Below are 14,320 nucleotides of genomic sequence, written 5' to 3' on the forward strand. Positions count from 1 at the left end.
AGGTCCCTTCCAGTTCTAGGAGATTGGTATATCTCCAATTATTTATTTTGTCAAATCTGCAGTGAAAGTGTTTTTGAAACAACCATGCGCTATGTCATCATCCAAGACTGCTATAACCTAAAATATATGGCAGAATGTGGGTAAAACAGAGCAGGAGACATACTATTCTCCCCCAAGGAGTTAATTCACAAATTTCATTAACCATGATTTTTTTTTTAACGAGTGTCATCAGCATGAAAGCATGTCCTCTGGAATGGTGGCCAAAGCATGAAGGGGCATACAAATGTTTTGCCTATCTGGCACATAAATACCTTGCAATGCCTGCTACAAAATTGCCATGCGAATGCTTGTTCTCATTTTCAGGTGACATTGTAAACAAGAAGCGGGCAGCATTATCTCCCATAAATGTAAACAAACTTGTATGTCTTAGTGATTGGCTCTACAAGAAGTAGGCCTGAGTGGACTTGTAAGCGCTAAAGTTTTTCACTTTGAGTGTAGTTATGTTTAAAAAAATCTACATTTGTAAATTGCAATTTCAGCATAAAGAGATTGCACGGCAGTACAGTACTTCTATGATGTGAATTTAAAAATAGTATTTCTTTGCTATTTTTACTGTGCAAATATTTGTAATCAAAATAGTAATATAAAGTGAGCACTGTAAACTTTGTATTGTGTTGCAATTGAAATCAATATATTTGAAAATGTAGAAAAACATCCAAAAATATTTCATCCATTTCAATTGGTATTCTATTGTTTAGCAGTGCAATTAAAACTGATTAAACATAATTAATTTTTTTATCATGATCGGGTTTTTTTAGTTAATTGTGTGAGTTCACTGCAATTCATTGACAGCCCTATTAATTACTATTTATTTGTACTGCCATGACACCTAGGAGTCTCAATCATGGACTAGGACTGCATTCTGCTAGGTGCTGAACAAATACAGAAGGAAAGACAAAAGCTTACCAGCTAAGTATAAGACTAGAGACGGAGACAAAAGGAACATATGGAAAGCTACCGGGGGGGAGGGGAAAGAGGGGGACAAAAAGAAACAATGAAACAATATTAGTAAGTATGATAGGCAGCAATCTCAGCAGACCAGTGGCCTAAGCATTGTCAAGTTTGTAGTCCTCATGGCAAAGGAGAAGTTTAAGGAGCGATATGAAGGACAATGAGGTGGCTTTGTGGATGTTTTGGGGGAGTATACATCACTTCAGTGCCACTTAAGCCCATAGCTCTTGTGTGGTCAGCAGAGAAGTGACTGTAACTCCTTATGCATATTTGCAATGTTTGGTCAGAGTCATGCATCTACTATACAGTTCCTTGGGAGCTATCAGAATGGCTCTAAGGAACAACCAGTTTTCACTAAAGTGGAATGAACATTTTACAATGGAACAGCTTACTTTCAGAAAATACTGATTCAACAGCATCCAAATTTTTTTTATTTTAGTTTCCTATTGTAATTTATATAATAAAAATATCAATTACCAGGCCATTTACCAATTATAAAATTTACCCATGACCAGAGTAGCAATTACCAATGAGCACACCAAGTACCAATTACCAAACCAATGAAAATAGCAATTACCAATTAGAATAACACTTACCAATTAGAATGCCAATTTTAAAACTAATTTATAAAAGAAAAGAGAATAAATTAGAAATATACAATTGACATACATTTTATTTTATAATATAAAAGGCAAAATGCTTTGCCTATATTATGTCATGTTGACTTTTATATTATAACTTAAAACTTAAGTTAATAATGTTAATGCTTCATTTAAAATTTATCAAAATGAAATTATTTTGACCTCATCAAAACAAAAGATTTCAGTTCAGGTTGACAAAAAATTGTTTTAATTTTTAAATGAAACTTTGGAATCATATTCTGCAGGAAATTTCAAAAGTTTTTATTGTGATTTGTAATAATTTTTTTTCAAACTTCAGAATTTTCTGCAGAACAGGAATTCAAATCCAACCAGCTCTAGTTTTTACTACTGCACTCACCTGAACTAACTAGTTTTAATATCTGCTGCAGCTCACAATGAAGCACTGGTTGTAAATAGTTATCATTCTTCTAGATTTACCACAATGCATTTAAGAAGTAAAGTAGAAGCAAAGACTTCCCACTCTTTCCATCATTACCACAATAACCACTCCAAATATAAATCTTGACATAAAAACTTCAGAAATTGTGGGTATGTTCTCCTCTCCCTGTGTGAGGGAGAAAAAAATCCATAAACATCTCAGCATTTCTCTCTGCTTCTGTCTGAGTTGCCCTCTCTCTCCCCTTACTATTATTACATGGAGACATCAATATCCCAAACTGACCCCTATTCTCTTTATCAGGTAATATGACAATCCTCTTAGATCCTCCCCACTTTAGTGGTGTCAGAGTTACTTCCAAGGATAACATGCCTCCTGTGTGATTGTAAAGTGAGCTCAAAAAGCCAGTTTAAGTGGAGCTGATTACTGTTGCCTTTGCCGAGTCGGTGTCACAATCCCAAGAAGGTGTTAGCTCACTGGAGTTGTATGAAAACACAAACCTGTTATTAAAATATCTTTTCGTTTGAAGTCTACCAATATACAAAGTTACAATTTCCTCCTTCTCTGTTACAAAACATACTCTGATTTTATTTAAAATATATCTTTGGTCAAGTATCACGCTCCTCTTTCACTGTTCCGCCTCCTTCCACCACCACCATCTTAAGAGAGAACACTAAGGAGGACTCTCTAACCTTCAACCAAAAGCAACAAATCCTTTGCATATTTTCTAATGGTCTATGCTTAATACCTCCCACCCTTGTTGGCGGTTCCTATAATATGCAAACGGAAGATTTATGACAAGGCAAAGACTAGCTGAGCTGTACAACACAAAGCACAGTCCTTAGTTCTGTAGTAGAGGAATGCCGTAAGAATACCCTCAAGCATAGATCATGAAAAGATGTAAAACTGTACACGCTGGGAATAGCTGTCACAACCTATTTGTTTACTATTATTTATATAAAGATACCAGCTAATACAAGACAGAATTCTCATACCCAATGCTACTATAGCTAAAATGGATCAGACTTCTTTAGTGCTATTACACATTATTTCTCTAATGTATTTGTGAATTCCCAGCCACTGCTTTCTATCCTAAATGCTTTGTGTATAGATTACCCTTTTGTTACATACTGGGTTTAAGAGGAAACTCAAAATGGCTTGTCCATTTTACATGTCAGGTATAAGTGTTTAGAATAAATTTCTTGCAGTTGTCAGATTTCAGAAATTCAAAGGGTGACTCAGACTATGTTGCCTTGAATGTTTTTCTGGTGCATCTGGTGAAAGATCAAACAGATGTTTTGTTTTGAACTACACCGTGGGATTCTAAGCACAGCAGGCACGGTGGTTCTAAATCTATGAATGAACAAAGCTCTACATCACATTGGTTTATACCCTGATGCATCTACCCTCCCTAACTGTAGATTTCTATACTAGCAACTTCAGAAGTACTACACGGAAACAAAGACAGAAATAAATATTTATAATTTCATGGTAAATATCATTTATTTTTATTTCAGTTTTTGGTAACAACTGAAATCACATGACCAAAAAATTTACATGATAGGTGGAGGGAGGTGGACAATCATAAAAACTGGAAGCAAATACTTTTCCTTCACTTATCACTACAGCCCTGAGAGCCTTTTTTAATAGCAGAGGAAAAAACCTACAACTGTGAATACTGCCAGCACAATGACAGTCTACTTAATTCCAACACCAGTCTTCTCTGAAAATCATGAACAAATTCATAAACAGAAGAGGACTCAAATGATTTACGTTATTAATTTTATGGGCCCTGCTGCTGTAGCAACATAGCAACACTATCCTGCAAAGTTCTGAGTGTCTCCTGCAAGGTACTGAGCACCAGAGGGCTTGTATAATCTGGAGGTTAGATGCCTGAACTGAAATTTTATCTGTATACCTGCTATATATCACATGAGCCATCCTTAAATAATGGCAGCGGGGAAACTGCTGCTACTTTATAACTGCTGTCAGCTGAATTTAGGAGACCAAATTTAAATTAACAATGAGAACAAAACCAAATAAACATATCCAAAACACAGAATAAAAGAAACACACAAAACACAATTTACTTAAATCAACCAACTCAGCAGGGAACTAAGTAAACAGCCAAGCCTTGCATCTTCCACTCTAACCCATCAAACACTAACTCTGAGAGACCAGACATGGGAATAAGCAGTCTCACTACCGGCCCTGAGTACAACAGCAAGAGCCTACCAGGCAGGCCCCGAATCATGAGGAGCTAGGGCTAAAGAGAGCAGGTTTATAGGAAACCTTTAAAGTGTCACCTGGTTTAGTTCCCTACCCTACATGGTGACCAGATTGATTTCATAATTTATTAACTTATCCCTGAGAGATGAGATGAGTGTCTGGCCAGCGACATGCCAGTTTACACTTAAAATGACTGAACAGTTATTTAAATATACAACACGGCTGTCATCTACTCCTTCCACTCTGTGCTTAAAAAAATATTTTCATGGTTATTAGTAGAGAACATGTGAAAGTCCCTTTCTAATTATTACTAAGTGCTAAGGAAAACTCAGTTCAGAGCCAGCATTAATCTCATAGCAAGGCTGGTGATTTTTCCTTTTTTGCATTTAACTGGTTTGCAAACACAGTGCCTCAGGCACTAGGTAGGGAAGGGTCTTGCCCAAGGCTCCAGAAGGCATCAGTGTCTTAGCCAGGTTTAGGACTGCTGTCATTTTACAGGGCAAAGAAAATATTAGTCTGGCAGCTCAGGACATAAGGCTTGGCTGCAGAAGACCTGAACATAGTGTTATTGTGAAAACTGCAGCGCTACAAACTTTGAACTAAGGGCCTGATCTAATGTCCACTGAAGTCAATGTGAGTTCTTCCAGTAACTCAAACTGGCTTTGGATCGAGCTCAAAGTGCTAGAGACAAAACCAAAATCTGCCCAGGTATTATTATTATACTTGAAAATGGGGTAAATTCATCCATGGAATAACTCTACTGAGGATAATGGGTGAATTACAGCAGGGATTATTCTGATCCAATCTAATCAATATATCAACTACCAAAACTTGCCCTTTGGTAGCCCACTGGCCTATTATGCCGTGAAATGATTTGTTCAGCTATCTTTTGTTACATTTTTTAAAGAAGCAAACTGCTGGCAGAAAATAACAGACCCTACAGAATTCAATAACCATCATTATCAAAGCAAGTCCCGGGAACCATCATTATCAGTACTGACTTCTCCTGGCCTCCCAATCTTCTCCGCTAAATAACAAAAAAAGAAAAAAGAAAAATATCTATTTAGTGCTCACGGAAGCGATAGTTTGCAAGCACTCACCAGAGCTAGGGATAATGCAGGTAGGCCCTGGGCAAACTTCGTCCTATCCAAAAGCTATGCCAGTGCTTTAAATCCTGATAAGTATCCCCTATTATTTAAGACCTTAGCATTTCCTAAGCAGAAGCTGACAGTGGCACAAAACTGGTTCTGTAACATGAAAAGGTGCATACACTCCCCTGTGAACTAGGCAGGGACCATTAACTCATTGGTCACTAGTGGTCCGGGGAAAAGAGAACCCTAGGCTTAACCTTCAGAAGTGTTTGGGAAAATTTTTCAAACATGCAATACTGTATTTTTAAAGCTGCAGAAGCAACCAAGAGCTCAGATTTATTACTGAACAGTCAGTCAGACATCACTGAACTGAAATCACTTCAGTGTTCTGAAAGGAGATGAAAACTGATAATTAAGGGCTGAATTTCGAGCACCTTAAAAACTGCATTTTTTTCTCACGCACCAACTGTCTTTGAAGTCAGTGTTCTCCTGCCTAAGAAAACACTACGCAAGACCTTCTGGATCTGTCCCCCCAGGTGTAATCAAATAAACCAGATACTTTGACAGTGCTGCAAAATGACAGCCTTCTTTCTTACAAGGACAAATATCTATTGGGTTTCCGGGTGTAGATGAGGGCAGAATCTGCCTCATAGTTTTTAAACAAAAAAAGGGGGGAAGGGGTTAAAAGAAGGTGGTAAGGAGGGATTTTATTTTTCTGTAATGAAAGACAGGATTTAGCACATCAGTGATTTCAACAATTACCTGGAATTCGCTGTACATGAAATCTCTTTTAATAACTGTGGACTTTGAGATCGTATGAGAAAGCTGGCTAGAATGGCAGGTTTCAGAAACAGCATTCTTCCATGCGCCACTTCTCTTCAAAAGAAATATTTACATAATATTATCATTTGCTTGAGCAAAAAGGTCATGTTAGAAAAACAGGGGGTTGAACGTGCTCCCATGAAAGTTCATAGGAATGTTGCTACTGAACAGGTGCAGGATTGGGCTCTGTGAATTCTAAAATAATCTTCCTTCACAGTCTCACCCGCACATAGAGTTGAATACTGATTACTGTTAACGTAAAAGAGTTTAGGAACATGGAAAAACCATCTGGCTCAATATGCTTGCCTCTTTTTTGGTTGATCTTACTAACACCTTTCTGATTTTATTACCAAATACCTCAATCTCCTCCACGTGTAACAATAATTATTATAATAATAATTTACCATTTGTATTACAATAGCACCCACAGGCTCCACGTAAGATTACAGTGCCATTATGCCAGATGCTATGCTAGTAAAAGAGTCTCTGCCCTGAACAGATTGCAATTTAATTTAAAAGAGGATATGACAAGTGAGTGTACCTCAGAAACAAATGGATGGGATGAGAAAAAGGAGCGGAGCGATAGTGATAGGAAATGTGATTACAAAGACTAGCTATATGCACAGTTAGATGTTTCTGAGTCAATTATCCCTTCAGTTTACTTATAGTCTTTTCTTCCATCACCTGACTAGTGACTAATTCCAGGTGTTTATTATTTTTGTGTGAAATAAATCTGCCCAAATCCGTTACTTATTCTTAGTTTCTAATTTTCAAGTCATGTCTTTTGGTTTGTGAACTTTCTGTCTTATTAATATTTTTTCTAGCAAACCCTTTCTTAATTTAGAAAACCTCCATTGTCACCTCAAATGCTGTAAATAATTCCTCAGCAAATGAAACACCGTTATAAGAAAAAGCTATTAATCCACAGAATAACAAAGACTTAGATGAATTTACCGCTTATAAGCAAATGATGCTGGAGCAATTACGAGCAGCGTGTGAAAAGCCACAAGAGCAATCTAAATGGATTAATATTTTTTGTTTTGCCTTTTTAATGTTTTAGTGAATTTAATGTACTTCTGTGAGTCCAGCAAACTGAAATATTCTTTTTTATGGTAAGTGATACAGCACAGGCAGCATTAATCTCAACCTAGAGGGACCAATCCTTTGGAACAAGTACAATAGTTCCCCTCCTTTGCTCACTCACTCCTTGTCCTGTCCCCAGAGACAGCCAATAAGGGGGGCAAATGGTAAGGGTGGTTTTTATAGGTGGATATCCCAGCATCACAGGAACCAACTAAGTTCACAGAAGTGACTGAGCAGCCATCAGACGGTACCAGTCAATGTGCAAGATTCAAAACAATGACACGATGCACAGGAGAAAGACCCCCTGCATTCCATCAGCAATCTCTTAAGCCATCCAAGCCCTCCCAGATGTTTTAGAGCTGAAATAACCTAGTTTGGTATCACAAATAAAATAAATTGAAAAGCGTGACACAGATATGATATAACAGAAATAAATTTATAACCTGCTAAGAAGCAAAGGGGAAAATGTGCTCATGTTTTAACATCATGTATGCAAAAAAGGAGCAGAATAAAAAAGATTAAAAATTTAAAAATGAAGGCACAAATCCAAAGAGAACTGGGGACAAGAAGAGAGAAGGAGACTAGTAACAGTGGAGTGAATGGATGAAGGTCCAGCCTGATGGCACAAGACAGACTGGCTCAGGCGAAGAAGGCTGATAGCAAAGCATTCCAAAACACTTATTACTACTCCTTTAGGAAGACTCAGCCCACCTCAGCATCTGCTGTTGACCACAGCGTGAATGTAGGAGGATCTGGGACTCCACCCATGTAGGGTGACCAGACAGCAAGTGTGAAAAATTGGGACAGAGGATGAAGGGTAACAGGCACCTATGTAAGAAAAAGCCCCAAATATCAGGATTGTCCCTATAAAATCAGGACATTTGGTCCCTCTATACCCATGTCCCCAGAATGGATGACTACTTCTCCTTGGGCACATTAGCTGAGTCCCTCACCTAGCACCAAAGAGACTGCAAGGAGAATATCTTGTCGTGACCTCAGGGTGAGAGAAGAGGCTCCCTGTGCAATCCATCCTACAGAACTCTGTGCAACACCAGGCAGGTTGCGAGCCTAGTCAGCTAGTGACTGAATCTTGCTTTGGAAACGTAAAGTGCTGTAAAACTACCAAGTGTGATCATTAGAGAGAGACTTGCTCACTGGAGGGAACTGAGGGAAAGAACTTTGATACAACACTCCTCTGACTCTCTGCCATCACTTGGGCTATTGTCTAAGAAACTGCTATATAAATCACAGCCTCTGTCACAACAATGATTGTCCATTCATCTGTTATCTGTTCATATCCACAAGTAAATTAAAGGCAACGCACACTGCAATCAATAGGCAGTAAGTTATAATAGTAATAGAGAATCTCATCTAGATGATAAATAATCTTGGCAGGACTGAACTGTGCAATATTAGCAGCGCCACACAGAAACCTCATTGCTCTTCACTTAAACACAGTTAAATTAAAACCGAACACAAAGTGGCATATAAGTCCCATTAGTGTCATTCACTGTCAGATGCAATTTAAATAATTACACATACTATTTGGTTCTGAGAAATATTACCTGAAGTAATTACATTTAAAAAAACCCTGACCCAAGCCCCTATACCCTCATGCAACTATTCTTTAATCATGTGCCATGTGTGGTTATATTGTGAGCAAGGACAACACATGTTGAGTAAGAAGTCAGCAGGAGTGGGCCCCATGACTTCAAAGTCACTCCATCAACTGACATAAGCTATGACAAGTAAAAATTTAAGGCCCTCATTCAGCTCCAGTTACTTCGCACTGACTCTGGTGGGGGCTGCACCACGCTCCCAAAGAATACTCTGTACTTAACTCACCCTATTGGCACTATCTGCGTAAGTCAGACTCATGTTAACATTCTCTCGCTTTTCCCCATTTTTGTCACATCCTTATTTTTTATTTAAAACATTTTGATATATGTAGTGCTCACGATAGCTGCTGTATTGCCCAAGAAAACAAAGCTGTCTTTTTATCAACAAAGCAGGTACAGCACAAGCAGAGACAAGTATGCCTCTTCCGCAAAATGCTGATCCAAAAAGATTACCTACTGCTTTACTTGCCCATTTGCAGGGGAGGCTCCAGGCCCAGCACGCCAAGCGTGTGCTTGGGGCAGTATGCCGCGGGGAGCGCTCTGCTGGTTGCCGGGAGGGCGGCAGGCAGGACACCTTTGGCGGCCTGCCTGCGGAGGGTCCACCGGAGCCGTGGGACCTGCGGACCCTCCACAGGCACGCCTGCGGGAGGTCCACCGGAGCCATGGGACTGGCGATCAGCAGAGCACCCCCCGTGGCATGCCGCCGTGCTTGGGGCGGCGAAATGTCTAGAGCTGCCCATGCCCATTTGAAACCTGTCACTGAGTACTTGGACTGAGATCACCAACTCATTTACACAGTGTCTCAAACACTAAGTGACCAGAGATAGATTTGAACTGGCCATAGAGATGTAAAAATGCAGGATAGCCCATTATTAGTCCCTCAGCCTTCCAGGCACCATTGGTTTATATCCCTAATTGTAGTGATAGCGTCAGGTACTGAATTTTTTTGCCATAACTAACAATGCACTGAGGTGCCCACGGCTTCAGGGTTATTTTGATCTACTTCAGGCATAGTGGTTTACTTCCTACTTTGGGCTAGATTTAACGGATCTAGTGACACGATGAGGGGGCACTACTCTCAATTCCTTCTTGCAAAATATATTAAAACTCCCTTCAGATTTCTTTTGTTTGTTTAAAGAGGCTCCCCAGAGGATACAGAGTACTCTCGCATGCAATCTTAAGTAATTGCACCTCTAACTACATTAAAACACAGAGTTTAAATCTGAAGGAAGTATTATTATGAGAGCAAATTCACTTAGTTTAACTTCTTCCCATGCTGTGATTAGTCTCAGGTTCTACTCAGAAAGAAGACCAGTGATCAGAGATTTTTTTAAAGTCTGACATTCAATAGGGTTCTGTACTAAAAATGCACTGACCTGGGTGCCAGCCTGTTAGTGCTCTGGAAACAGATACATAACTAATTTAAAAGAAAGTAATAAAAGAAGTATGGATAGTTATATCATCTTATGGTGCAGTGATTTTTAGAACAGCAATGCAGGTACAATCTCCCCTAATGAGTGACAAGGAGCAGTGCTATAACATTAATCAGAGTAAAACAAAAACAAAACCACAAAGCTATTACTCCATGTAGGCAGCCAAATTAAATTGTGTATTGAGATTATGAGTTGTTATGATCTAGAGTAAGCACTGAATGCGAACCATCACCTTTTAAAGAGGAAACCCCTTCCATATACTTCGTGCTCGATTATCTGAATCCACTTCATAATTCAGACTGAACAGCTGTAGCCCTCTCTCCTAAGAACTTGCTCTGGGCTTTTTAGAGGGAACCAGCACTTCATAAATGCAGGGAGAAAAATGTCCACTAACTTTTATCAGTAACTTCTTGCTTAAATAGCCAGGGCACCTAGTATATTATTTGCACCTGCGTGCTGTCTATTCCCCCAGCATTGCCCTTTGGGACAGTCTGCTCGCTGCTGTCACAGTAACCTATATTCACTGGTATTTAGTAGGGGCTTCCGATGCACAAGGTAGTTTTGCTCGAGTGACTTTTCCGGGAAGATGCTGACAGGGCAGGGCAGGGGGGTCCCTCATCTGCAAGTGCCTGTGGGTACGTACCGCATTTCCCCAAAGGTCCCGGCATAGCTCTCCATCCAAGGGGTGAGTTCGCTCTTGATGCAACCGGAGGCAGCAGCATAGGGCATCCTGCTCACCATCCCTCCTGGGTACCACACGTCGGATGGGAAGTCGCTTACTTCTTGCCCCAGTGGCCCCTGGCTTCGCCCGCAGCCGAAAGGGCCCGCAGCTGCCTCTGCACATGGGCCGTAGAGCTGCCCCTCCTCTGCGAAGAACGAGTGCCAGGCTGGGCCCGAGGCAGGGCAATGGGGCGCCAGGCTGGCCATGTCCCCCCCATGCCTGCACTGGGCAGTCCAGGCGGTGCCGGGCCCGTAGTCCAGGGGGTTCTCCAGCTTGATGCGGGCGTGGGGGGCGAGCGCCAGCTGGAAGTTGTAATAATCGCGACCCTGGAAAGCAGCGGGCTCCTCCAAGCCCGGGGAGCCCTTGTACGGGGACAGGCTGTGGGGCACGTCTATGGCCAGGACGTTCTCGCCTGGCCCGGGGCCGCTGCCCGCGGCTGAGTGCCCTTTGAAGGAGGCCGGGCTGGTGCCCGGCTCTTCCAGGAGCGCAGCCCCCGCTGGGTTCTTGCAGTCCCCGAGCTGGGCGCCCGCTGCAGCCCGGGAGTGCCCGCCGTGCAGGGCGAACATGCAGTCCTCCCGGGGCAGGAGCTCGCCGGGCGTCTCCAGCGCTTCCACCCCCAGGCCCATAGAGGCGGACACGGCTTTGCACAGCTCCTTGGCGCTGTCCCCCAGGAAGTCCTCCTTGGCCCCAGCCACCTCGCCGCGGCTGCCCCGGGCCTGGGCCTCCGGCTGCAGGAGCTGCAGGGCGCCCGCTTCGCCCAGGATGTCCTTGAGGTCCCCGGAACAGCCCTGAAAAGCGGAGCCCATTAGGGGCAGGGTCGAGGAGGGGGTGACAGCCGGGCCCCCGTCCTCAGGCTGCAGCCCCTTGGCCGCCGGGGCGCACTGGCTCTGGGGCTGCTCCTCCAGAGCCAGGTACGCGGGGGAGCCCGGCTGCTGCTGCCGGGGGCTCTGCTGCTGCAGGCGGGCATCGGGTTGACATTGGGCGGAGGAGGAAGGTTGGGGGCTGGTGCCCGGCTCCTCTCTCGGCAGGCCGGCGCTCGGGCTCTGGAACACCTCGCGGACGCTCTGGAACAGGCTCTGGAACGCTCCCCGGAACGTCTTGCCCGCCGGCCGGGCATACACGCTGCCAAGTCCAACTTGCACCTCCATGCCCGGAGGGGGCCCGCGGGGCAGTCCGCCGGGAGCGCTGGGATCGAGTGCAAGCAGCGAGCGGAGAACGAGCCTTTTGCGGTCCTGTCCCCTCTCGTGCAGCTCGCTGGCTCGGGTCTAACACGGGCTCTGGCCAGCGAATCCCATGGTTTCCTACTCGCTGGGGGTGGGGAGGGAAACCCTGGCACTAGCAGGTGCCGCCGGGATAGGACCCTTCCGACCGCTGGAGCTGGGGGCTGCTCGTTACTCTTTTGATATGTGACCTGGAGAGAGGCAGAAGAGTGGGGGGAGGGGAGACCGGCCTACGCCGCAAAGCAGGTCCCGGGGCTTTGCAATAATTAAGCCGGTAACTTTTAGCAGGGAGGAGCGCGGCGCCTTTTTACAAAACGCTGCTGCGGCTGCAGTTGACGTCTCTCCTCTCAGCCAGAGGGAGGGAATGCAACCGAGCAAACAGGGTGACCTGAGGTTAAAGCCAAATAGCCACTAAACACACACACAGAGGCCACAGCCGCAGCTCCAGTCCCGAGCGGCCCTTGACCTCCTTCTTCCCCCGAAGTCTGCGGGCGCCGCTTAGCGCTCAGCTGGATCACAGCCTACAAATCGTCTCACGGCTGCAAAAATATTTACACGGCGTCCCAGCGAGGCTGCACCAGGATCGGCGGCGGGGAGGGGGGCAGCAAATTCGGAGAGGTTATTAGCAACTCAGAGCCCAAATCGCCCAGACTTCAAAGGGCCGCCGCAGAGCTAGGTCTCGGGGGAAGCAACAAGTCCTGGGGAAAGGGAAAGCGCGTCTCCCCCGAGCAATCCCTTGCAGCAGGCTCCGCGCGCAGCAGATGGCTCCCGGGGCTCTTTGCAGCAACTTCGGCTGGTTTCTCTTCGCCCCGTAGCTGAGCTGCTGCTCAGCCCCGCCGGGGCGCGCTGCTCTTGCAGAGCCTTTCCCAGGGGCTGTGGGAAGAGCTGCGTGCGCCGCGGAGTCCAAGAGATCAGCCGCGAGTGCTGCGCACCGAACTGGTGCTGGGACTTTTGCTTACTCGAATCCGTCCCGCTGCTCTCTGTCTGGCTCCTCAGCCAGCAGAGCCGGCGGGTGTTGAGCGGAATTGGCAGAGACCTTCGGGCTGAAGAGAAGCAGGAGGGGCGTCAATCAAAAGAGTCTCGTAATAAAATGCACCGAGATCACCCAGCGGTACTTTACCATGCTGGTGCGAACGTGTGCCACGTACACATATATATACTGAGGCTCGCCTTTAGCAGGAGGACTCTTGCATTGTGTACACACACACACACTAAAGTACACGTGCCTGCATCACACACATTCATACACAGGGCTCGCTCATTGCACACGCATACACGAAAGCACACAAGTGCAAATACACGCAGTCATAGGCTCGCACAGCATAAATGCACAGCACATACTAAACCACATGCGCAATACCTATGAACAGTAATATATGTGTGTGTGTGTGTGTGTGTGTGTGTGTGTGTGTGTGTGTGTATACATACACATGTACACATACACAGAGAGAGAGACAGAGAATAGGGCTGTGCAGTTTAGAATAAATGGAGCGCGTATGCTGGGTACAAAGGTGCATGAAATTACAGTACATGAGATGCACCTACATATAGATACCCCTACAGAAGCACCTGTGTTTACATCGCCTCAGAGATTTGCGTCTACACTATATTGGCTCGTCCAGTAATCATGCCCAATTACATGTAAAACATAAATGCAGCTTCCACGCTTTCTAGCATGTAGACAAATGCATTCTCCTGTCAGCAGTGTATCAGAAAAGCTGTAAGAAGGAGAAGAGGCCTTATTTCCAGGGCATGGGGAAGAACAACAAGCACGTAAATAGAGTGCAAGCTCCAGCCTGCAGCAAATCCTCATCCTGATACATTTCGGATACCCACGGGGAATTAGCTCCTTTTCTCTGATCTGCGTGACCCCATCCCTTAAGGTAATAAGTCGCTGAGCTAGATGGAAAGCGGTGTGGGGTGGGGGAGCCATGTTCATGAAAATCCTCATTTTCGTTTTTCACTGAAGATTTATATTCACTGACATTTTCCGACCAGCCGTAATAATTAAGTTGCCTTTCTACCCGGTGAATCTACACACGTTTCGATGTAC

The 14,320-nt window shown here is 44.1% G+C and overlaps 1 protein-coding gene across 3 annotated transcripts in view; it reads right to left on the bottom strand.

Annotated features, from left to right (window-relative positions):
• Positions 1–13,188, bottom strand: part of AR (androgen receptor) — a 113,109-nt gene extending 99,921 nt beyond the window's left edge. For all 3 annotated transcript variants that reach the window (XM_030575673.1, XM_030575672.1, XM_030575671.1), the window contains exon 1: positions 10,970–13,188. In XM_030575673.1, the coding sequence (XP_030431533.1) occupies positions 10,970–12,195 (1,226 nt within the window). In that variant the 5' untranslated portion in view covers positions 12,196–13,188. The remainder of the gene's footprint in view (positions 1–10,969) is intronic.
• Positions 13,189–14,320: the final 1,132 nt, after the last annotated feature.

This window comes from Gopherus evgoodei, chromosome 9 (genome assembly GCF_007399415.2).
Source record: "Gopherus evgoodei ecotype Sinaloan lineage chromosome 9, rGopEvg1_v1.p, whole genome shotgun sequence".
In the NCBI taxonomy this organism is placed as follows: Eukaryota; Metazoa; Chordata; order Testudines; family Testudinidae; genus Gopherus; species Gopherus evgoodei.